This window comes from Pelophylax lessonae (assembly GCF_965119305.1).
Source record: "Pelophylax lessonae genome assembly, chromosome: 5".
Classification (NCBI taxonomy): Eukaryota; Metazoa; Chordata; class Amphibia; order Anura; family Ranidae; genus Pelophylax; species Pelophylax lessonae.
The window spans coordinates 158,247,962-158,274,690 of NC_138772.1; the positions used below are offsets into that span (position 1 = coordinate 158,247,962).

General features: G+C 42.9%; 1 protein-coding gene across 1 annotated transcript in view; it reads left to right on the plus strand.

The window, feature by feature from the left end:
* Positions 1-26,729, plus strand: part of CMC1 (C-X9-C motif containing 1) — a 121,690-nt gene that overhangs the window by 88,827 nt on the left and 6,134 nt on the right. The window contains exon 3 of the mRNA XM_082257539.1: positions 25,867-25,957. Coding sequence (XP_082113665.1) covers positions 25,867-25,957 — 91 coding nt within the window. The remainder of the gene's footprint in view (positions 1-25,866; positions 25,958-26,729) is intronic.

The window sequence follows — 26,729 nt, forward strand, 5'->3', positions numbered from 1 at the left end:
CAATATAAAAGTACTGTCCAATAAATTTGAGACTTGAGCACGAATATCCAACATTAAGAAAAAACAGTGTCAATAAGAGAAGTAGAGAGAATACGGAATAACAAGAAAACAGTGTATAAGGATTCCAGGTTCAAGGTAAATTGAAGTGAGTGCACCAGGGTTGCCACGTTACTTTCAACTTTTTTAACAAGCCGTCTTTGGAGGCCATTAATTGTTCATGTATATTTCGTTGATTTGTATAACCAGTTCCTTTACTGTAGGAACATCACTAGTTTTCCATTTCCTCATTGTAATTGCTCTAGCTGCAAATATAATTTGCATGCAGATTGGTCTGAGGGATGAATGACTTCAGTACCAATACCCAAGATGGGCCAAGGTGGGGCTTGGTTTCATAAAGAAACCTGTCAATTTTGCAATCAATTTGTATACTGCTGACCAGAAGCCACGCAAGTGTGGGCAGGACCAAATCATGTGAAGCAGTGTGCCTATGTGTCCTCATTCTGTTCAGAGAATTTTTTCAGTAGATAAGGCGTGAAGTACCACCTTTGCTGCAGTTTTTGGGCTGTCTCCCAGTAATTGGAACATCTCGAATACTGGTAATTGCGTTTGATTGCTTCTAGCCATTGTGCATCTGAAATTGATATGCCAAGGTCCTTCTCCCATTTGCTCATATAAGTGAATTTTACAAAGGTGGACTTGGAGCTGGAGAAGAGTGTAAAACAGCGAGATACCTTTGCAAATAGGTTTTTGTGCAGACCAGTATTGCCATACCTGAGACGGCCTGACTTTTTTTTATTTTGACCATCTGACCAGCAGCAGAGGACTAGAAGCTCCTCCAGCTTATGTTTCCCTTCAGACAGGCTGGGAAGGAGCTGGGTCTTGTGACAGCTGTATATCTTTTAGAAAAAAGCTACTTACATTTTTTATTTTAGTTAAGTGCCATCATCCACACATGGAAATAGAAGGGACAATGTAAATTAAACAGTGTGTGTTTAGTATCACTTTAACCACTTCAGCTCTGGAAAGTTTTACCCCCTTAATGACCAGGCCATTTTTTGGGATTCGCGACTGCGTTACCTTAATGAAAAATTGCGCGGTCATGCGACGCTTGACCCAAATACAATTGATGTTTTTATTTTCCCACCAATAGAGCTTTCTTTTGGTGGTATTTGATCACCTCTGCAGTTTTTAGATTTTGTGCTATAAACAAAAAAAAAAAAAAACAACAATTTTGAAAAAAACACAATATTTTTTTACTTTCTGCTATAAAACATTCCCAATAAAAAAAATTTAAAAATCAAATTTTTTTTTATCAGTTTAGACCAATTTGTATTCTGCTACATATTTTTGGTAAAAAAAAAAAATCCCCAAAAACTTATTTTAACTGGTTTGCGCAAAAGTTATAGCATTTACAAACTACGGTATAGATTTTTGGACTTTTATTTTTATTAGTAATGGCGGCAATCTTCAATTTTTAGCGGGACTGCGACATTGTGGCGGACAGATCGGACCCCTTACTGACATTTTTGGCACTTTTTGTGGACCAGTGACATTAATACAGTAATCAGTGCTAAATAATATGCACTGTTACTGTATAAATGACACTGGCAAGGAATGGGTTAACACTGGGGGTGATCAAAGGGGTTAATGTATGCCTAAATATACTTACTGACTGTGTGGGGGAATCTGGGTTTCAGCTTAGCTGAAACTCCTGATCTCTCCCTGCCTGTGTGACAGAAGACTCGCCTGCTTTGTTTACATAAGCAGGCGGGTCTTCTGTCAGTTTATCTGACGATTGCGGGAGGCCGACGGTGATCCCCGCCACTCCTCCCGCAGCCCACCTCCCGCTGTGTCTAAACAGGCACATAATCACGTCGATATACGTGGTTTTGCGCAGCCGAGCAGCAGTATATTTGCAGTGGGCGGTTGGCAACTGGTTAAGGTTTACAAAAGTGTGTTTAAAGGTTCTTTACTAGGTTTAGTTCAGTACTATCAAAGATTGAAGATAACACATTTAACTTCTTTAATCTCCCCACAAGTCTAAATATCTCTTCCCGAGCGAAGTATCCTGTGAAATCATAACAAAATAAGCTTCATCAAACAATTTATGAAAGGGGAGTAGAGGGAAATAAGGGTCTAGTATAGTAGGGACTTCACAAGGGTCATGGATGTGAGAGGTAAGGAATCCATGGGTCCCAGGCCACTTCCTGATTTGGTTAGTAATTTATTAAAATGCCTATTGTTTTAGACCATTCACTCTTCTGGTGAATGTTGTAAACTGTTTTCTCTTAGGATCAAATTTTGAGAATGTTAGATTCACCCTGTGAAAGACAACTCCGATATCAGAAAATACAATTTTGCACATATTAAAATATTAGCATATTTTGTGCGAATACGAATACCTTCACACAACGATTTTTTTTTATTTATAAATGGGCCCCAAGGAGTCATCTAATTGTCCCATAGGTAGGTTCTGAAGCTGGTAACTGCTTTTCCAAAAGGGTGTTTCTCTTACGTCCTCCGACAGTCGCCGCCTCTTCATATTCGTCACAATGGGGTAATTGACCTTTGCTCCGTAGGAGTAGCTAGGCAACAGAATATGTCAATATTAAAGCTTTTAACATATCCCACCCCCAGGGGGTGGTCCCCTCAGTCAATACCCTCCTACTTCCTGTATCCATACCTCAGTTTCATTGTCTAGCTTGTCAGGAGTAGCTGGATGTCTCTATGCTGGGGCATTTTGTCTCAACCTTTCTCTTCTTTTTTGATTTTATTTGAGTTTTTTTCTCTCTCTTTGCTTAGCTGTTACTTTTGTCAGCATTCTGATGAAGAGGATCATGCGGGCTGGGTCTTGGGCTGATCCCCCTGGTCGCAGGTTGTGGGTCAGTGGCTTCCCAGCCTGCCATCGAGCGTTCAGTCAGGTATTTTTCCTGGCACAGTGAACGACCCATCCCTGTTCGCTGCAGGGATGCTATGGTGAGGTGGCTACCTCACTGGACGCCATGCGGTTTCGCACCGCAGTTCTACTGCGTCCTGACTGCGACTCTCCCTGTCTCATGTACAGCGACTTGATCGCCTGGGCGGGTTCCCCACGCCATTTAGGAGGTAAGTGTATCTTTGTGGGGACCTGTCTGTTTTTTGGGGGGGTGTCAGTCTGGGACTGTGTAACCCTGCCTCTGTTCACACTAATGGACTCCCTATCTGTCTTGGCTGCATTCTGTGGGCTGCAAGGAGGGGGGCTATGCTGCACTATATCTGTGTCAGGCCGTGTGCTATTTTTTACTGTGTGACAGGCTGTGTGCTGCGGGGCATGATTGGATCGTGTTATGCACACTTGCGGCGACCGCTGCTGCGGTCCGCCATTGTTTTTTATTATACTGCACATGTACTGTGATTTTCACAGTGTGTGGGGAGCGGCGTTTTCGGCCAAGCGCCGCCATTTTGGCGGCGATCGCTGCGGCCGCATGCTAGCACTGCGGGCGGCCATTTTTTTGTAGCCGTCCATAGGCTTTAACAGAGCGCCCTGTGTTGCATCACTTCCTTTTCCCTGGGCGCACCGATCGAGGCAGCAGCAGCAGCGGTGGTCTCTCCAGGTTTTATCCTCTCTATCCCTGTTATCCTTGCCTAAGTTTGTACTTTTCCCTGTGGGGGTCGGCTTTGTGCTGGTGTGTGAGTGCGGGGGGCTGCGCTCGCCGCGCTTTTAAAGGGGCAGTTACCCTTTATTCTTCTGCAAACTTTTGGGGGCATGGACTCTCAGGAAAGCAAATTTCCTCTCACTCTGGTGGGAAGCCAAGGGGCTGCTGTTCCCCCCCGGGGGATGATTTGGCTACTGTTGTGGCTAACCTTGCTTCTCAGGTGCAAATGCTTGTGGCTGCTCAATCCACAAAACGGCCCAGAGTTTCAATTTCCTCTGATTCAGAGGGTGATGGTGATGGGGCTGCTGTGGCTGGGGTCTCCTTATCGGGGTCCCGTTCCTCCCTGGATCTTGTGGGGTCTGAGGTGGAGGCTGAGGTTGAAGGGGTTGATGATTCCCCCCCTGGCTCGTCTGAAGAGCTTGCACTCATGGATGAATTGGTTGCTTCTATCAAACAAACACTGCGTTTGCAGGATGAACCATGTCCTCCTGCTGTCCTGGCCTCTTATGGGACGCAGCGAAGACGCAAGACATCGCAAGTTTTTCCTTGCACTGAAGATTTTCAGCGCGCTGTTAGTGAACAATGGCGCAATTTACGCAAGCCTTTTGCTGTGCCAAGTAGGTTCAAGCTGCGTTATCCTTTCACACCCGCTACTGATGAACGTTGGTGTGTGCCGCCTCCGGTGGATCACGCGGTGGCGGTTTTGAATAAGTCCACTGCGATTCCTGCTGAGGATACCCCGGTGTTCCGGGATGCCACGGACAGGAGGCTGGAGTCTCTTGCCCGTCATACTTATTCGGTTACCGGTTCTATGCTGAAAGCTATTTTTGCTTCACTTATGGCAGCTCAGGCTGTCGCGAATTGGACGCAGGTGCTTAGGCGCGTCCTGGTGGCTGACTCTGCCCCACCGGCGACGTTGGATATGGTGGATCAAATCCATCAGGGTGTCATGTATTTGTGTGATGCAGACTTGGATATAGTACCGTTGGCTGCACGTGTGCACAGTGTGGCGGTGTTGTCTCGCCGCCTGATTTGGCTGAAGTGTTGGTCTGTGGACCAATCTTCGTGCAAAACTTTAGCTAATCTGCCCTATAATGGATCTCGCCTTTTTGGCGACTCCTTGGATACGCTGATAAAGGGGATCACGGGTGGTAAGAGCACGCTCTTGCCCCAATTCCACAAGGCTAAGGCTGCTACTGGTAAGAAGCAGTCTTCCTTTAGGCCCTCTCAGGGGTCCTTTCGTGCCTTTCGGTCGCACTATAAGGGCAAACCCTTCAAAGGTCAAGGCTCCCAAAAGAAGCCGTGGACAGGTAAGCAGAAGTCCGGCCAGTCCGGATCCGCTGCCCATAACAATGCGGCCTGAAGGGGCGCCCTCACCCAGTTCTGGGGTGGGGGGACGCTTGCTCGGTTTTCTTCAGCCCTGGCTGGCCCGTGTTCGGGACAGGTGGGTTCAGGAAATCGTTCGGTCTGGTTACAAGATCGAGTTTCTCTCTCGGACGGAGAGCAGATTTTTTTCCTCAAATCTTCAACTGTCTCCGGAGCGTTTGCGGGATCTTCACCTAGCGGTGCAGGACCTGCGGGCTCAGGGAGTGGTGGTCCCGGTACCTCATCGGGACAGATTTTGGGGGTTCTATTCCAATCTGTTCACCATGCCCAGGAAGGAGGGCAAGGTACGTCCGATTCTGGACTTGAAGTCTCTGAACTGCTTTGTGCGGGTCCGAAAGTTCCGCATGGAATCCCTGCGGTTGGTGGTGGCTGCCCTCTTTCCAGGGGAATTCATGGCTTCCATCGACTTGAAGGATGCGTACCTTCACATCCCGATTTTCGAGGGTCACCAGAGGTACCTTCGATTCGCCATTGCGGAGGATCATTACCAATTCGTGGCGCTACCTTTTGGTCTCGCTTCGGCTCCACGGGTATTCACCAAGGTGCTTGCACCGGTTCTGGCCTTGTTGAGAACCCAGGGAATCTCTGTCCTGGGGTATCTGGACGACATTCTAGTTCGGTCTGCGACCGACCAGGGTCTGGTGAAGGACCTGTCCGTCACGCTGCAGACTCTGCAGGAGTTTGGTTGGACGATAAATGTTCCAAAATCGACGCTGTGTCCGTCGGTTCGTCTTCCCTACCTGGGAATGATTCTGGACTCGGTCCAAGCGAAGGTCTTCCTACCGGACGACAAACTCAGGACTCTTCGGGAAGAAGTCAGGTCCCTCAGGGACGTTCCGTGCTCGTCCCTCCGGACGTGCATGCGCGATGTCTGGGATTGATGGTCTCGACCTTCGAGGCGATTCCCTTCGCCCAGTTTCACACGTGGGGTCTCCAAGCGGAGATCCTGTCCAGGTGGGACGGGCGACCGCAATCTCTGGATCTCCAGATTTCGTTGAGCCATCGCACCAGAAGGGATCTTCGGTGGTGGCTCCAGTCCCCGGCGGTGTCGGGGGGCAAGTCTTTTCGTCCTCTTTCATGGACGGTGGTCACCACGGATGCCAGCCTGTCGGGCTGGGGTGGTGTTCTGGGCGTTCTGTCCGCCCAGGGAACTTGGTCGGAGGAGGAATCCTCCCTTCCGATCAACATTCTGGAATTACGAGCGATAAATCTCTGCCTTCGACGTTGGACGGACAGGCTGCAGGGCCGTCCGGTTCGGGTGCAGACGGTCAATGCCACGGCAGTGGCCTACATCAACCACCAAGGGGGCACCAGGAGTGCCCGAGCGGCTCGGGAGGTGGCCGACATTCTGTCTTGGGCCGAGACACGTCCCGGCGATATCGGCGGTTCACATTCCGGGGGGTGGAGAACTGGCAGGCGGACTATCTGAGTCGCCAGTCCCGGGACCAGGGGGAATGGTCACTCCACCCGGATGTCTTCCAGATGTTGTGCGCGAAGTGGGGTCTTCCGGAGGTAGACCTGTTCGCGTCTCGTCTGAACGCAAAAGTGGAAAGATTCGTGGCAAGGACGCGCGACCCTCGGGCAGACGCGTCAGACGCGTTGGTAGCTCCGTGGCATCGGTATCGACTGATGTATGCATTTCCACCGATTCATCTGCTGTCCAGGTTCCTTCGCAGGTTGACCTCGGAACCGCACACGGTGATTCTTGTGGCACCGGACTGGCCTCGCCGGTCCTGGTACGCGGACCTCGTGAATCTGGCGGTCGACGCTCCATGGCGTCTGCCTCTGCGAGAAGATCTCCTGTCTCAAGGACCGATATTCCATCCTGCTTTACAGTCGCTGGCTTTGACGGCCTGGCTGTTGAAACTGAGGTCCTGAAGGATAGGGGTCTCTCCCCTGGGGTCATCCACACCTTGATCAGCGCGAGGAAGTCTTCCTCGGGGAAGGTTTACTACCGTACTTGGAAGGCCTATTTTGCCTGGTGTGAGTCCAGGGGGTATTCCCCTCGCACATACTCGGTGTCTAGGGTGTTATCCTTCCTTCAAACGGGTGTTGACCAGCGTTTGGCGCTGGCTACGATCAAGGGTCAGGTTTCTGCGCTGGCCGTTCTTTTTCAACGTCCTGTGGCATCTAATCCTTTGGTTAGTACTTTTGTTCAGGGGGTGCGGCACTTAGTCCCCCCTAGGAGGGATCCTTTGTCTCCTTGGGACTTGAACCTTGTTCTGTCTGTGTTGCAACGTGCTCCTTTCGAACAGATCAGGAAGATCTCTTTGTCCCTGTTGTCCAAGAAGGTCGCCTTTTTGGTGGCGATCACTTCGGCTCGCAGAGTGTCGGAGCTGGCAGCTTTATCCTGCAGGTCTCTGTATCTGGTCATTCACTTGGATAAGGTGGTCTTGCGACCTAACCCTTCTTTTCTTCCGAAGAGGATTTCGGATTTTCACCTCAATGAGGACATTGTCTTGCCTTCGCTCTGCGCAAAGCCTAAGCATCCGAAGGAGGTGGACTTGCATTCCTTGGATGTTGTTCGGGCGCTTAGGGTTTACCTAAAAGTGACTGACTCTTTTCGCAAGACGGATTCTTTGTTTGTCCTTCCAGAGGGACCTCGGAAGGGCATGGCGGCGTTGGCTTCTACCATCGCCAAATGGATCAGACAGACCATTTAGCAGGCATATGCTTTGAAGGGGAAAGTTCCTCCTATGCCTGTGAAGGCGCACTCTACCAGATCTCTGAGTACGTCTTGGGCCTGTCGTCATGGGGCTTCTGTGGCCCAGGTGTGTAAGGCGGCGACTTGGTCGACCGTTCACACGTTCACAAAATTCTACAAGGTGGATGTTCAGGCATCGGCAGATGCTTCCTTTGGCCACAAGGTTCTTAGTGCGGCGGTTCCTTGGGGTCCTTTGTTTTTGGACCCTTGGCTGTTGGGATATGTTTTTTATCCCTAGGTTATTTGTTTTTTCCTGGGTTGTTGCTCCTGTTGAGCAAGTTCTTTCATGCTTCCCAGCTGGTTTCCTTCCTTTGGTAAGGTTCCTTTCTCTGATGTGGAGACTGCGTTGCCTTGGGCGCGGCTGCGTTTCCCACCCCTCATGTTTGCACTGCTTTGGGACGTCCCCATTGTGACGAATATGAAGAGGCGGCGACTGTCGGAGGACGTAAGAGAAAACGGAATTTTTGTAAAATCTTACCTGTAAAATTCCTTTCTCTGAGTCCTCCGACAGTCGCCGCCCCCGCCCCTCTTTTGAGGTTTGGTTGTATACTCTACTGCTATTCCACTAAAACTGAGGTATGGATACAGGAAGTAGGAGGGTATTGACTGAGGGGACCACCCCCTGGGGGTGGGATATGTTAAAAGCTTTAATATTGACATATTCTGTTGCCTAGCTACTCCTACGGAGAAAAGGTCAATTACCCCATTGTGACGAATATGAAGAGGCGGCGACTGTCGGAGGACTCAGAGAAAGGAATTTTACAGGTAAGATTTTACAAAAATTCAGTTTTAATATCACTTAAAACAAAAAATACCAAAAAACTTTATAACTGGAAACACGTGTTTATTACAGAATGGCAAATGCTCTCTATGTATAATTGTTTGTAATATTCTAACTTAATCCTGTTGGTTGGAAGATAAAGTAATAAAGATCTAATGCAATTAAAAATGTGTGACTGAACTATGGCAATTTGCATTGATTTTTGATGAGACGTTAATAGGAATAAAACCTGCAGCCTTGTTTTATTTATGGTTATAAGTATTGAGTCTGTAGCTCCATAGCATAAGGGTTCATTTTATCACCTGACAATGATTCTGCCGCTCTTCTTGAAGCAGGGCTGTTTTTATCACCATTCTAAAGCAAGCTTGCTGCTGTATCTAAGGGTCTCTTCCTGGGATATCGCACCTTTTAACCAAACAAGACTGGTGACTTAACAAGTGAGAGGGACCTCCCGATGGCTTTGCTAAATAAGAGCAGCCTTCAGAAGCGTCAAGAGAAATTATTTCTTTACTGAAAGCAGTTCAGCAGTCATTTTCCAGTGGGGACCTCACATAACTTCACTAGCCTGCAGCTCAAGAATGTATACTGTACTTTTAATATAGTACTTCTTACTGTATGGGGAATTTATAGCCACTATCCTTTTTCTTTTTGTTTTAAATGTGATATATATATATATAAATATATATATATATATATATATATATATATATATATATACGTATGTGTATATATATATATATATATATATATATATATATATATATATATATATATATATATATATGTGTGTGTGTGTGTATGTATATATATATATATATATATATATATACATATACATACACACACACACACAGTATCTCACAAAAGTGACTAAACCCCTCACATTTTTGTAAATATTTTATTATATCTTTTCTTGTGACAACACTAAAGAAATTACAATTTACTACAATGTAAAGTAGTGAGTGTACAGTTTGTATAACAGTGTACACTTGCTGTCCCCTCAAAATAGCTCAACACACAGCCAATAATGTCTAAACTGCTGGCCACAAAAGTGAGTACACCCATAAGTGGAATAGTCCACATTGGGCCCAAAGTGTCAATATTTTGTGTGGCCACCATATTTTTCTAGCACTGCCTTAACCCTCTTGGGCATGGAGTTCACCAGAGCTTCACAGGTTGCCACTGATGTCCTCCTCCACTCCTCCATGATGACATCACAGAGCTGGTGGATGTTAGAGACCTTGTGTTCCTCCACCTTCCATTTGAGGATGCCCCACAGATGCTCAATAGGGTTCAGGTCTGGAGACATGCTTGGCCAGTCCGTCACCTTTACCCTCACCTTCTTTAGCAAGGCAGTAGTCATCCTGGAGGTTTGTTTGGGGTCTTTATTACACTTGTCTTTGTACTCCCTACCTGGTTACCCCTACACACGCTTAACACCATCTGAACCAAATATGTTTGTCTTGGTCTCATCAGACCACAGGACATGGTTCTAGTATGCAGCGTATGGTCTGAGCACTGACAGGCTGACCCCCCGCCTCTTCAACCTCAACCTCTGCAGCAATGCTGGCAGAACTCAAATGTCTATTTCCCAAAGACAACCTCTGAATATGAAGCTGGATGCGTGTACTCAACCACTTTGGTCGACAATGCCGAGGCTTGTTCTGAGTGGAACCAGTCCTTGGCCACCGCACTGCAACTCAGTTTCAGGGTCTTGGCAATCTTCCTTTAGCCTAGGCCATCTTTATGTAGAGCAACAATTCTTTTTTTTTCAGAGCCTCATAGTTCCTTACCATGAGGGATGTTTACATTCCTTGTAATAGGAATAAAAGTGATCAAAGTGTAAAAAAAAAAAAAAATAATTAAAATAAACAATTAAAAAATAAAACAGTTTTATGAATAAAAAAAAAAACACTAAAGTTAACCCAAGTTTTTTGTATAATGTGAAAGATGATGTTAAGCCGAGTAAATAGATACCTAACATGTCACGCTTTAAAATTGCGCGCACTCGTGGAATGACGCTAAACTTCGGTACTTAAAAATCTCCATAGGCAACGCTTTAAAATTTTTTACAGGTTACATGTTTAGAGTTACAGAGGAGGTCTTTGGCTAGAATTGTTGCTCTCGGTCTAACGTTTGTGGCTATACCTCACATGTATGGATTGAACGCCCGTTTACATATGTGGCCGCGATGTATGCATGCGTTTGCTTCTGCGTGCAAGCACCCAGAGATGGGGGCACTTTAAAAAATATTTTTTTTTTTCCAAAAAAATCGCGTTTGAAAAATTTCTGCACAAATACCGTGTGACATAAAAAGTTGCAATGACCGCCATTTTTTTCCCTAGGGTGTCTGCTAAAAAACAATATGTAATGTTTGGGGGTTCTGAGTAATTTTCTAGCAAAAAAATGATGATTTTTACATGTAGAAGCTGAGTGCCAGAAAAGGCCTGGTATGGAAGTGGTTAAAAACCTTTTATAGCTAATTAATTCACAGTTTGCCGTAAATAATGGCCCTATAATAATTTCTCTCATTGGCATGTCCTGCAATACCTAGTATGTGTTGCATAATCATTTAGGTACTTGTATGCTCTGCATAACTGCGTTTGTGTTTGTATGTAGGTGTGCAGGGGGACTTTTTTCTGTGTTTCAATTTTTTCACCTAAAGAGGTAGTAAACCCCTGCAAGTTTATGCCATAACGTGCTAGTAGTAGTCATTTTGCATCTAGGATTTGCATAGCAAATAGAGACAAATAGAATGAATACATTTGTGTGTATGGACAACATTATACTTTGCATTTACTCCAGTTTTTATAATTTTTTCAATACATAGCCTATTTGGATCTATAATGTTTTTTTGTATGCATTTGTTGGCTCAGAATACCAATATAAGCAGTAAATCTGTCTATATTTTGCCCCTCCTGGTTTCTCGCCTCATCAACATGAGATTTTTTTTTTTTATTAGAACCTTTTTGTTATCAATACACGTTATTTTAGTCCCTTAACTCCATCTTTGCCTCTCTATGCTACACAGGCAGATCATGGCTGGTGGAAGGTGCCAGCAGGGGGCTCTGCATAGCTTCCAGAAAACATTACAGCACATTGCCTCAGTTCTCTTTTCAAGAGCTCTAAGTCCAGATGTAAGCAGTGGGCTGGCTCTTTAGGTGTCACTAAACCCACAACCGTAAAATCAGTCTGTATATGCAGTAAAATGCTTGTTATATTCACTGTGGAACCTAAGGGGTCAATCCTCTGAATTGTGTAAAAAGGCTGTTTGATTCTGTCTTCTCTGATCCTCCCCTTCTTCCACAGTCCCCAAACCATCGCCTGATAGAACAGAGCTTGGGGGCAAGCTGCACATGCTCAGTTTGGTGTGTATTGCTAGAAAGTTTTTTTTATTTTTCTTAGGAGAGTGCATGTGATCAGCACAGAGCCAATCAGCACTCTCCAGACAGAGGGTCAGGGGTCCTGCAGCCTCATAAGGAGGGAAGAATGAAAACTCCTCCTACAAGCTTTAACCAGACACTCATAGAAGTCGCAAGACTTCTCTAACTGCTGAAGAGAAAAGGTATTTGGTATTTAAAATGTTTCCATTTCCGTGTTCTGTGTACTGTGGGAGACCAGATATAGTGAATGCAGGGTCCTGGGTTTAGTAACACTTTAAGATAAATTATATAAATAAAAAAAAATGCTTTGAGGTTTGTCTGAAGAAATGGGTGTTCCTAGGAGTACTACATTAGCATGCAGACTGCCCAAGGTAAAGACTTTGTGATGCTGAGCCTCCAAAATGAGAAAAATGTAAATCCAGTAAATGAAAGAAAAGGACCAGCGATGGTCAAGCTAGGATGCTTGGCATTCTCCAGCCAGAAAATTAGGTACGTTTCATCTAACTTGTATTAGCCTCCTATGCACACTGCGAGAAGCTTAGAGTGTGCAATGAAATCAGAGTAAGCAATTTCAGTATAGGAGGGGGACCTGTTCAATGGTGCAAGGCTGGAGTTCAGCTTTAAAAGTAATTAGGTTCTGCACAATTGTTGTGCTTTACTGCCCCTTCTGCCACTGCTAGTCCAAAAGTCAGATGACTCCTTTAAAACCATGCTGTCGCTATCTGAGTGGTATCTTAGCTCACTTGTTAAGCAGGATACCTTTATAGAAATAAATGAATGAAAATTAAAATCTAAGGTAAATAGGATACCATAAAATAGAGAAAATGAAAATGCACTGTAATTTCCCTTTACTCTTCTCAATACATCATTGCTAAAAAATGGTTTGCAGAATTTTAGCCTGTCTGATGAATAAAACTTCAAGTAGGGTTTGCTAACAACTAAGTGTAAACTGTTGTAAAATACTTCTCCATTATACTAATAAATGGTGATGATTAACACTTCATCACGTCTAACTAAAACAGTGACTTAGAACTAAAGGAAAAACTTTTCTTTTTCTCATTTTGGATAGATTAAGTAAGGGTTCTACCCCTGTCAGATTTTTCTGTTTTTTGCTATGTGTGTATTTTCGTTCACTTCCTGTCCCACAGCCAAAACAGGAAGTAATAGGAAATCCCACCAAAGTGTAGGATTCCCTGGTTGTCACCAGGGTCAATGGAATTAGTGTCCCTATTGGAAGATTTCCCCTCTATTACTGTTCTAGAGACAACCCACAATTTGGGATTTTCTTCTACTTTCACTTAAATTGATAATGGTAAACGTTAAAAATAGAGAGAATGTTCCTTATAGGGAGCACAGACCGCAATAAGATTGACACTTTATTTCCTCTCTCCACTCTATCTAAAGCTAAATAAAAGTTTTGCTTTTCGGTAGAAGTCATTTAACGGAAACTGAACTCAAAAAGTAGAGTTCTGTATTATAGGGAAAAAAATAATAATGGTGCCAAAGCTGCACCCTGAAAATGCACTTTTTGTCCTAAATTTTTCCTGAAAAACAGCAGTCTGCTTCCATTTGTGGCGGTTCCTAGGCACTCCTGTGCTCCAATGCTGTATACAGTATGTACAGTGTGAAATCTAGGGTACTGCTGCCTCTGTTTGCTAGTTTCAGGACATTTTCAATGAGTTTATGTCACTACTGTGCTAATTGTTCTTTTTGCTGGAGGTTCTGACAATAGGAAGCAAAGCCCTGCCTCTAAAGAGATAGATGCCACCACACAGACACAGTGCAGAAAAAAAAGCATTGTAAATCTGTAAAGGGGACAAGATCAGTTACAGAAATCCCACAGGCAATGGTCATGACTTCGCCCTGTGCTTGCTTTTTTCCTATGCACGGCTTCCGAAGTTCAGTTCTTTTTCAAAGGCCAATTGAAGTTGCCAAAAAAGATATTCAGATAGACTTTGGGGTTTATTTACTTAAAGGCAAATCCACTGTGCACTACAAGTGCACCTCAAGTGTAGTTGGAAGTGTAGTTGCTGTAGATCTGAGGGGAAGCTCTGCTGATTTATATCATGCAATCATGTGCAATCAAAAATTGTGTGTTTTTTTTTTTCCTTGCATGTCCCCTTCAGATCTATATCAACTGCACTTTCAAATGCAGTGCACTTGTAGTGCACAGTGGATTGGACTTTAGTAAATCAACCCCACTGTACTGTGAACAAGAACACCAAAGGCATTAAAAACCCAACAGGTGTTTTGTTCTCTCTCCACACCATCCAAATCTAAATTAAAGCTTTGCATTCAGTTATACATTAAACAAGTACTGATTACTGTTGTCAACCACTGCCCTACTGTAGAAGAAGACAAATTTTTCCATTTTTCAGAGATGCATGACCTTGCTGCATTTATCAAATTAATCACTAATGAGCATTGATATCTTCTCTTGGATAAAGAGCTAAGGTGCAAAAGGCAAGCTGCTAGATTATCTCCTAAAGATAGGCCAGTGAGATCATGATTCATTTTACAGATCACAAGCCAATAAGGCCTGACTCACAAACAGGCCAAGAATATATGCATACTGTTCCTTCAGTTTCCACACACCTCCAGCAAAAAGGATTCATCCAGAAATAAATCCTATGTAGTCCCGCAGGGACCCTATACTATCTGGTAAGAATCTTATATCTAGACTCTTGAAATTTGGAAGCAATTGAGAATTTATAAGCAATATAATCTTTATGTGCACATTGTTCACCTGTAATTTGCTGATTCAAGTCTTGTTCACACTTCAACAGAAATGGGGGGAATCGTTTTCTGTTGGAGCAATACGTTTAGGTTTTAGAGTAGGTTATCGAGAGACAGTGCTAATTCAGAGATGGATGTCTACATAAAATGTCATATGCAGTCAACTTAGGGAGATCAGAGTGTTTGATGTCTAGGGAAGTAATAAGGTGTTTGAGCTGTAAAGCCTGCCAGAATGGCAATTGTGAGGAAATCATGGCTTGTATGTCAGGTATTGATTTCCAGTTTTCCTCTGCTAGGAAATTGTTTAACCTGGATATATGATTACGAAGGAAAAGCTAACATTTGGGTCTTGTATCCAGTATAGAAAACCAGGGTTTCCTGCAGTTGGCATCATAAGAGAGTTCTTAGTTGAGGAAAGGACAGTTCTTCTGTTCTTTGTATAACCTTTGTTGTTGTTCCCATCAGAGGATGGTTTAAGTGTTGGGCAGTTGGTTATGGATGGCCGTGTGAGTGTCTGGAGGGGAAGGGGTGAGAAAGCTTGCTCAAGGGTCACCCAACGCTTTTTTTACGCATGTTTGCACCAATCCAGTACTCTTGCTAGGTGGATCATCTGGAGATAAAGGGCTGGGTTGGGGAAAACCCACACCTTTTCTATGTTTTGGAAGACTCAGAATATCTGCTTTTATTCTGGATGTTTGATCTACCCACAGAACCTGACAGAATTCACATTTCAGTTTTTCCCCAAAAAAATGGGGAGGGGGGTAAATGTAGTGTGTAGAAATCAGGAGAGTTACAGAAACCCCCCTTGGGGGGGGGGACATTCATTCTTAGAATGCTATACCTCCCAAACCATGTTTGTGTAGAGTGTCTCCAATTCTTTAGATACTGTCAGAGCTTTGCTAGTAAGAAGGGAAAAAGTTTACTTCAAATATATTTTTGGGGTAACAACCCCCTGGTACTTAAGTTTTCCTTTTGTTCACTTAGGGAAAATGTATCTCTAAGGCCTTCATACTGATAGATGGGATAGTCATTTTTTAAAGCTTCTGACTTGGTTAGATTGATTTTATAGTTTGAGAATTTTGAAAAAGCCTTAAGTCCTTGTGATAGGTTAAGAAGAAAAATAAAAAACAGCAGGTCACCTGCATAAGCAATGACCTTGTGCTGTGTGTTGTTCACCTCGACCCCCCCCCCCCCCCCCATTATGTCTGGGGTCTTTTTACACCATCTGATTAGATATAGGCTCCATTGTCAGAATAAAAATAAGCAGTGAGAGCGGACAGCCCTGTCTGGTGACATTAGAAAAAAAAAAAAAATCTGATGAGATGACATCTTTACCGCTGCAACTGGATGTGGATACATGGCATTTATCTATCTTCGCATATTATTGCCTAGGTCTTAAAGGTCTTCTCTGCATCTGTTGAAAGAAGCAACAGACAGAGGGACTTGACATGGCCAAAATTAAAGTGATTCTAAAGTTTGTAATTTTGTTTTAAAAAAATAACAAACCTGTTATCTACCTGGTCTGTGCAATGGTTTTGCACAGAGCAGCCCTGATCCCCTTCTTTTTGGGTCCCCCACCGGTTATGGCTCATACCTTCGTGGAGTGCCTCAAATAGCAAGCCTCTTACTTTGGGGGCACTTTAGCAGGTTCGCTCCTGTGAATGGACATTGTCCATTCACACACACAGAGTGCAGTTCAGCCCCGCCCCCACTCTCTCCTCATTGGCTCACTAGCTGTGATTGACAGCAGCAGGAGCCAATGGGTCCCACTGCTGTGTGAGCTAATGAGAGAGAAACCTGCAAGAGCCGCTGCTCTTTTGCTCATGCAGGGCTTTTTTTCCTCAGAAAATAGGTACAGGAACTCAACCACGGTCCCTCTTTGGCCTTTGGAAACCATATTGATAAGCTCTGCTGAAAAGTTTTTTAGTAATAGAGAAGCCATCTGGCCCAGGGGCTTTTCCTGTTGCCATAGGTTTGATAGCCTTCGATCGTTCTTCTGCAGTTAAGGGATCCTCCATGGAATCCCTTGCCTGGGGTAATAATTTGGGTAAATCTGCCCTTGTAAGGTATTGATCTATAAGATCCTCCCTTAACTGATGTTGTGATTCTGGTAAATACTTGGGATTTATAGAATTCTTTGAAACGATCCACTTGCACAGTGACAAGTTGAGTTGTGAACGTCTGAGTCATGGTAGTGCTAATTGAATTGATCTCGCTAATAATCTTCCTGATTTATTGCCAAGCTCAGTGTAGGGAGAGCATCTTGTTAACCTGGTCCTGCTGTTGGCGGAGCTCCACCACCTTTGACGCTGCCAATGATTGTGTGTAATTTACAATGACTGTATTTGGGCTATTAAAGTAGAACACTTATCTAGTCTTTCTCTAGTGTCCCAATATTTATTAGTGTACCTCCTATAACTCTCTTGTGAGAAATTAATATGCAAGGTGTGAGGCTCAACTCGAGACATCCAGGAGGGGGGTTCAGGGTTACATTAAATTAACTTCCCAGAATCACAAGTTCTTTAGAAAAATGTGATAAATCCGTTAAACATGAGTCTAAGAATTTGTATAGAGATGTATTCAGAAGGTGCACACTTACCGAAGTACAGGCCTCCCTGCAACTCTTACCCTTCAAGAATAGATATCAGCCTTGAGAGTTCACCATCTGATCTTCATAGGTCCACTGTATAGATCTGGAAAACAAGATGGATGCACCACAGGATTTTGAATTATAAGAACTGTCATATGATTGAGGAAATCTAGAGTCTAAAGCCTCGTACACACGTGTCGAAAATCGGCAGGGAATTTTCGTCCAACGACCGATCTGCCGATTTTCGGCTTGTTAGTATGATGTTTCCGACAACCGACTCCGACTTTTCAGCAGAAAAAAATCTGGTGTGCAGGCTATAAAATTTTTGTCCGCCGTCAAAACACGGCCGATTTTCGTGCAGTCAGTACAGATTTCGACAGGGAAAAATCTAATGAGCAAGACTGGGCATGCTCAGAGAAGAAAGAACACAAAGAAAGCAAACCAACACATGACATAACTTCTGAAGTAGAATTTTGTCGGGCGAGAAAATTCGTGTGCAGTCTAGGCACATTCCAACCAACAAAACACCACTCTGGACAAAAGACGGACGATTGGTCGGCCGATAATCGTTGCGTGTGTACTAGGCTTTAGTCTCGGGAGCTTATATTTTAATATCCACTTGTGGATATCAAATCATCGCTATAGTTAATGATATATCTGTGATTAACAATCTGTGTGATATAATTGATTGGACATTTATCTTTGGACTATATTTTTATTATATTTATTGAGAGTTTTTTTTTATTATATTTATTGAGAGATTTTGGATATTTATCTTTGCAATTTTTTTATCCCAGTTTCTATATGTGGTTCCCTGCTGTTTTTATACTACATATCTCTTAGATTATTTATAGATTGGTTTATATGTGGTATTCTGCTGGTTTCACACTGTGTAATTTTAAGTTTTATTCAGCTATACATAGGAAGCGAATACACAGAGGATTTTCACTTATTTATATAATTTATCAATTTTAGTGATATCAATATTTTTTGTTATATATACCTTGAAACACCATTCACATTTGCCCTTCACTTTACACTACCATACCAAGTTATGGCTTATTTACTTGAATTTTTTCACTATTAATTTAATTGTTATTAGATTCTATATAGGTCCCATATAGGACTACAGAGCACTTTATAACATTATTTAATTCATCATTATTCAATGATTATTTTTTAACCACTACCACTAGGTTATTCACCATTTTATTCATTACTTATTTATTTCACTTTCACTATTAATTTAAATTCTTTAAGGAATTACACAATATTTATTTGCACTGCTGCACTTTAGTGTAGTTTTTTCTTAACCAACTATTAAGTAATTTACAGGCAGCGCCATACACCTCCCTTTTGTCTTCTAATAGAGACAGTGTTGAATAGGGAAAAAGGGGGTCAGGGCAAAAGAGCAGCTGCAGGATGCCTACTTAGGTGTTCTATCATACACAACCGACTTCTCTCATATTGCTTGTGGAATAAGGTTGCCTGATTCTAGGTCCCCTTAATTGTTTACCGCAATGACAACCTTTGCAGTATCTGAATGCCTCCACTTCTAATTAAGAAATACCACATGGCACACCCATCTACACTGCCAGCACCCAGCTAGTAGGTGCTATTTACAAAAATGCTCACTTTTTTCAGTTTTGTAGTGTTGCAGCCTGATACTACCATTGTTTAAATTCATTTTCTTTTCTTATTATTCTACACTCAGTACCCTATAGAGACAAAGTGAAAACAGAATTGTAGAAATGTTTGCAAATGTATGAAAAAGGAAAAACTTAAATATCACATTGGCATAAGTATTTAGATCCTTTGCAACAACACTAGCTCAGGTGCCTCTCATTTCTCTTGATTGTTGCTGAGATGTTCCTTGATTGATGTCCACATGCGGTAAATTAAATGGATTGGGTATGATTTGGAAAGGCACATACCTCTCTATAAAAGGCCTCCCAGCTGACAGTGCATGCTATATCAGAGCAAAAGCCATGAGGTCAAAGGAACTGCCTGCAGAGCTCAGATACAGGATTTTTGCAAGGCACAGATCTGGAGAAAGCTACAAAAAATGTCTGCTGCACTGAAAGTTCCCAAAAGCACAGTGGCCTCCATTATTCTCAAATGAAGAAATTTGGCACAAATAGTCACAAACACAAATTCTCCTACTCTTCGGAGTAAGCCTGCTTAGGATGAATATGCTATATCTCCATCTTGGTTCAACACAGATAAGCCACGCCTTGCTGCTCTCTAAAGACTGGGGTATTCTGATATTCTAGAACCACAAGAAAAAGAAAGAAAAAGCACACCGACCTAGTGGCCTAAAACCAAAATTTTATTGTTAAAAGGTAGTAAGTATTATACTCACAAAATCACAATTGATTTAAAGCTCATCGCATGGTACAGCTTTTTGGCTCTGAGGAAGAGGATTAACCTCGAAACGTGTTAGCTTATTGGGCATTCACCTCCTGCCTGAGATTTTGATGCACTATGGACTAAACAATACTGTACCATGCGATGAACTTTGATGCTGCACCAAATGATGAGCTTGAACTCAATTATTAATTTTGTGAGTATAAAACCACTTTTTAACAATAAAATTATGGTTTTAGGATAATGCACTAGATCGGTGCGCCCTTTCTGTCTTTTTCTTGTGGTTCAAGAAGTTTGGCACAACTAGGGCTCTTCAAGAGCTGGTCACCTGGCCAAACTGAGCAATCGGGGAAGAAGAGACTTCATAAAAGAGTTGACCAAGAACCCTATGGGTCACTCTGAGTGAGCTCCAGAGATCCTGTGTGGAGACAACCAGAAGGACAACCATCACTGCAGCCCTCCACCAATAAAAATTTCAGTTAGTGTGTTCAATATATTTTCCCTGTCATTCTATTTTATTACACATAACTTAATTTCTCTTATTTGTTTGGGTTTCTTTGTATGCATGAATTGCATAGGTTGTTAACGGCATGTGGTGAAAATTTAATGTCAATAGCACCTTTAGAAATATAGTTACCTAGAAAAATGGTGATGTGTTCAATTCTTATTTTACCCGCTGTATTTGGCAAAAATAACAGAACTTTTGTGTTAATGTAGAAAAATACAGTATTTGTGCTTTTTTTATCAGCAAGCACATTAATAAATGTTTAAGTAAAAGTAAAATAATGTGACACATCGTACGCCCAATCTAACATAAAGAAAAAAAAAAAAAGAAGAGTAAAAGCCCCGCATCAATCGAAACAAATAAGAATGCAGTTATTATCTGATATGAAAGGAAAGATTCTAATTAAATCCTTGTGCTAAATAAACGAAAAAGACCTTACAAACAGTATGTGGCTGCAGGCCAGCCATGGCGAGACTTGAAGATCCGATTTGGTCAGTGAGTGAGAAAATGCTTACAAGAAGGATTAATTTGTTGATCACAAAGCTATAACGTTGTATTAGAAGCCCTAGTCATGTGTAAACCAATTTCAGAAGCTATAAATTCAGCTTGTGCCATCATGCAGAATGTATTGGTCCTTCCATTTAATTGCATCCTATATTTGTATTTTGCATTTCTTACATATGTTTTGAAGGATATCAAGAGTATAAAGGTTCTATTAGTAAAATCTTTTAGGTTTCAAAAAAATAGAGCTGGTTTTCTTCAACTTCAGAATTTTGGGGTTTTATTCACGGTTGCGAAAGGAGTCAAATTAACTTAGTTATAAGATGTTTTTTTTTCAAATTTTAAAGACTAGAGTCTCAATTCACAAAGCATGAACACCAGAATAACGATCTTTGTTGTCAACCATGTGACTGTCATTTTTAAGCTATTGGCATTAGCCTGCAACTAACTGTCTTTTTTTAAAATAGGGGTACTTATCCTAGTGTGTGAGCTTTGTGAAAAGAGCCCATACACTTGGCCAACTGGTCAATAAGTTTACAGTTTATTGAAGGATTGTAATGAAAAGGGTAAAAAAAACACTAGAGTACTTTCTTCAAACGCAATTGGACTTGTCCCCCTGATTTCGTGAGAACCAATATCTATCACATACAAATCTCTATGCTTGATTGCCTTGTGATTTTAACAGAAACTGGAATCAAAAGTTTGATTTTTTTTTTTCAACAACCTGCCACAAGTATGGCAAGTTTTAGACATTGTTTTTTTCAATTGAACATCTGGGTTATGCAAATAGGCTCCTGATGAATAATAATCAGTGGAATTAGGAAGGTACGCTTGCGATACATTACAGGATCTTCCTGTTCAATTGCCTTAAGTGTCCGTTCACACCACAAAAACGACCTCCGTATCCGTTTCAGATGCTTTTCTGCATGTGTGTTTTTAGTTTTACTGCATTCCAGTACAGTTCTTTGCAGGAAAAAAGCAGCATATTGTACTTTTTTTCTGGAACTGAAAAGCACTGGAACGCACTGTGCTGGGGTGAACTATGTCATTGGAACCCATATAACCTACTTTCCATGCTCTTTTGATACATAAAGAAAATGCACTGCATGTGGTGTGAATGGGCCCTTTGATTTACCTTCAACTATGTAGTGCAAGGGCCTGCCTGATTGCATAGAAATTGAAAGTGTTTAGTTTTGACCTCATATTATATGGTTTTGATAAATCTAGGGTTTATGCTCTTTTTTTTTTAACTGTGGTGATGAAATCACCTCTTACAGCGCTGCAATCATTGATTTACATATATGCTGAGAGCAAAAGCTGTTGCTGTCAGAATAAGCAAATCAGTGCTGCAGCTGAGGGGCATACCTGCAAAGCAAGTAATTGTTAACAATAAAACACAGTAACAATAAAACATTACAATATAATAGTATACATGCAGTAAAACAGTAGATTGATGGTATCTGCAAAGAAAACTGTGGTTAACAATGAAAAACACAGTAAAAATAAAACATTACATTATAATAGCATACAGTACAGTAGAATGGTAGTATCTGCAAAGAAAAGGTTAACAATGAAAAACATTACAGTATAACCCTATATTATAAAGTACATTAAAAGTAGAGTAAGAACAGAAAATTAGCTCAACAAAACAACTGTTCGGCTTTTTTTTTTTAACTCTTTTTTGCACTTTTTTTTGTAACTGTAAGAAAACTTTTCCAGGCTAGGGTCTCTCAAAATGCGATAGCCAATATCTTTTGAGACCCTGTGTGAAAGTGTGCCCTAGACTGTGCCGTGCTGTACCCTATACTAATGCTCTACTAGTGTGTGGTAGCGACAGAAACAGTCCCCGATGCAGAAACCAGGTTATCCAGGACAAAAATAGCGGGTGTCCCACCTATGTCCGCATTTTCTGCAGACGCGACATCTTCTTTGGGGTGCTCTTTGGGTAGGGTACCAGGGAAGACATCCGGAAAATGCCTCTCGTGCAGCCGGCTCACTGCATCTGGATTGTGAAGTTGGGCCACAGCACCTTCTAGACACAGAAGGGCTGTGATGATCTCTTCCTGGATTTTTAGGAAGGATCCACTTCTTCCTGACACTTTTTATAGCACATAAGCATTCAGCAGAGCCAATTGGAATAAGTATACAGACACTTTTTTGTACCAGCGTCTGGCCTTATAGGCAATTAAGTACGACGACATCATCTGGTCATTGAAGTCCACCCCTCCCATGTTAAGGTTGTATTCGTGGACACAGAGGGGCTTCTCAACAACATCAGTCGCCGTTGCAATATGGACAGTCGTATCTGCGTGAATGGAGGACAGAATGAAAATATTCTGTGTCCCCCTCTTCACTGCAAGCAATTTATTACACTTCAAGCAGGCCCTCTCCCCCTGTCTAAGTTGAGTATCTATAAGCCGTTGGGGGAAGCCCCGGCTATTGGGTCGCACGGTGCCACATGCGTCAATTCCAAAATCAAAAAGGTGACTAGAAAGTGGCACGCTTGTGTAATAATTGTCCACGTATAAATGGTACCCCTTTCCGAATAAGGGTGACACCAAGTCCAAAACAATCTTGCTACTGCTCCCTATGTAGTTTAGGCAGTTAGGGGGCTCCACATTGCTATCTTTTCCCTCGTAAATCCGAAAACTACATGTATAACCTGTTGCCCTGTCACAGAGTTTATACATCTTTACCCCATATCTGGTACGCTTGCGGGAGAGAAACTGTTTGAAAGCAAGGTGGCTAGAAATTTTATTCAGGGACCCACCAACGTAAACAGCTTGTTGGGGGGTATACAAGGCTGCAAACTTCTGGTAGAAGTGATTTACGAGAGGCCAAATTTTGTGGAGCCGATCATATCCAGCGTCACCTCAAGGACAACAGATCACTGAAGTGCATGAACCGCACAATTTGCTCGTATCTAGTCCTGGCCATGGCAGCAGAGAACACAGGCATACGATGAATTGGGTCAGTGGACCAATATGACCGCAACCCACTCTTTTTAGTAATACCCATGAGGGGGGGGATAGGCCCAGGTTCTAAATTTGGAATCAGTGATATATTTCCATGCAAATTCTCTGGCAAGGGTCAAATTTGGATTTGTGGCGATGAATTGATCGGCATATCAATTGCTTTGGTCCACAATAGATCTGTACAGATCTTTTGTGACAAACAGCTCATAAAATCCAAGGGGAGTAAAATCAACTGTTTCCACCTGAATTTCGGATTGGCCAGTAAATGGGGGAAGTATGGGCGCTGCAGAAGTGGTGGGCTCCCAATCAGGAATTGCAAGCGCATCAGGAAGCCCACTATGAGCTCTACGGGCCTGTCTTCAAATTATTGGTGGCAGCAGGACTCTACTTGTGCTAGCCACCGCCCCAGCTTGAACTGCACTTATGGGACTCACCACGTCACCAAGTATTACTGCAGTGCTGGTTTGACTATGACCAGGATGTACTAGGCCGCTGGTGCTTGCCAGTTCACCAGAAGGTTGAGCAGCACTAGTACCGACACTCTGCTGCATACGAGAACCCTGCGGTTGTTGCACCTCAGCAACAGAAGAACGGGGTCGGGTACGCCTGACCTTAGCAGAGACTACATTCCTTTGTCAGAGCTGTCTGTCAGGATGCCGCTGCTCTCTACAGGTTCTAATACTGAGCCAGATTCTAACAGTGAGGCTTCCCCATTGCTCTCATCTGTCATGCTTAGCATCGTGTAGCCCTCTTCACTAGTGTATCTGTTTCGACATTTTAGCCAATAAATTTATAGGTATGTAGTGTGACTCACAGGTAAAAAAGCACCTGGTTGTCAAGGACTGTTTGAACTGCTACCAAAAAATGTAACTGCTAGTGCTAGCAGAGATCAGGCCTGACTCTTGGGGACGCTAGTATAGTACTGATCAGATCAAAGATATTGATCCTTTCAGACACTATACTAGTAAAGGAGGTGTTTAGTGTGTGTGTGTGTGTGTGTGTGTCACTGCCAATCAAAAGGTTAAAATGTATTACTAAATATGCGGGAGGCAATCTGACGTTACCCTGTATTGACGCTAACTAACGTTAACGCTAACTGATGTCCGCTGTGACACTAATACAGTAATCAGAAAAAGATCTGTACACTATAATAGTAATACCGTGTCGGGGCAATAAAGGGGTTAACTGGGGTGATCAGGGGGTTCAATCTTAGGGGATATATGGCAGGTACCCTAAACCTATCTGGGATTACCTCTACCACTAACTGTCTTTCACACTAACTGAAATCACAGGTGACACTAATACAGTGATCAGTAAATTGTATACTGTATATAGTGTACACTGTGACAGGGAGTGAAAGGGTTAACTGGGGGTGATAGGGGGGGTTAAATCTTTAGGGATGTATGTGGGGAGCCTAAACCTATCTGGGACTACCACGAACTGTCTCTCACGCTAGCTGAAGTCACAAGTGATACTAATATAGTGATCAGTAAATTATCTGTATACTGTATATAGTATACACTGTGACAGGGTTAACTGGGGGGTGATAAGGGGGTAAATGTGTGCCTATGTGTACTGGTGTCAGATCATCAACTGTGAGTACACAAGCACTACACTCTCTTCTCACGCTTTAACCGAAAAGGGCTCCAGGAGAGAAGATTGCATAATTTCCTGTGCCTGCGTTTACATTACACAGGCGCAGGACGTTCTGCAGTTGGTCAGAAACGATCACCAGGTCCAGGCCAAAAATCATTGACCTGGACCTGATGACTGATCGGTTCTGAACTGAATGAGAACATTGCAGAGATTACAGGCGCTCGCACGCGCGCCCCCTAGCCCCGCTTGCGACCGACATACAGTTATGTCGTTTCGCGCAGCCGAGCCACCTTGCCGCAGTAAATCTGTGATGGGCGGTTGGCAACAGGTTAAAGAGCAACTATGATTGTTTTGGTTCAGTTGTGTATAAGTTACTTTGCTAGCCTTAAAAACTTTTACATTTTTTTGGTTTATATTTGATTTTACTTTGGTTTCTGTGGGCATTTGCTCTACTTTTGTTCCATTAATATATTCATTTTATGATCAGTATTGTGTTTTTAATAGCTTTTTAAAGTGGTGAAAGAAAAGAATTATCTTCACCTCATGCTTTAGGTGTGAGAGAACATATCCCAGTTTAGTCCTCTTGTTCTGAGGTTTGTAACAAACCAGATGCAAAATTTTAACCACTTCAGATTGGAAAGGCGTGACAAGCAATGGAGATTTACCAGATATGAACCAACTATTTATTGTGGTTTTTTTATCTTTAGCTTTCACAAAATGCTGTCAAGAAAGCGGTTTTCTCATGGTGGTAAAATGTCGAGATGAAAATGCAGCACTGAAAGAGTGTCTCACAAAGCAGTAAGTGGTTCTTTCCTTTCCTCTCACCACTCAAGTGTTTTGCTGATTTGAAGAATGACTGCCCTACTATCAGCTACACGTGTGGCAGTTGTCTTCTAGGCTTCAGTTACTGCACATCAACAGGACTGAGTCAGCCTACTTTAATTTCCTAACTGAGAAGAAGCAGAGAGCATAGTAGAAATATTATATGGTAGACACTGTGTAAGAGGCTTTCAAATGGAAAAGGGACTGATCTTCAAACAGATATTCTCTATCGTTCATTGACGTTTGCAGTCTCTGATCCTCAAGTAGGGTTATGCTGCCCCCTACAGGAGTAGTAAGGACACTAAGCATAAAAAAGTTCTAGCTATGCCTATGGGCAGTCCCAGGGGGTATACCCTCTCTACCTGATATAGGATGTCAGTTTTAATCTGCCTAGTCAAGAGTAAGAACCTAGTTCCTTGCTGGGATTTTTCTAGATATTTTTTTCTAGTTAGCTTTTCTCTGGATTTTTTTCCCGTGAGATCTTCAAGCAACTAAGCCGGATCTGGGCGACGGGCTGGATATATAGATCCAGTGGTCACCCCAGCCGGCCAGCAAGCGCGTGCAGACTCCAGCTCCACGCTAAGTCGGCCGCGACATAGTCCCATCAGACAGGGACTGCCCCCCCCGAGTTAAACGTCCCGTCAGGTCGCATACGACCGGGTCTAGGCCCGAGTTGCAGCGTTCCTATTGGCCGGCAGCCCCCCCCCCCCACTTTGGCGGAGAGGGGTTCTGTCAGGAGATGGCACCC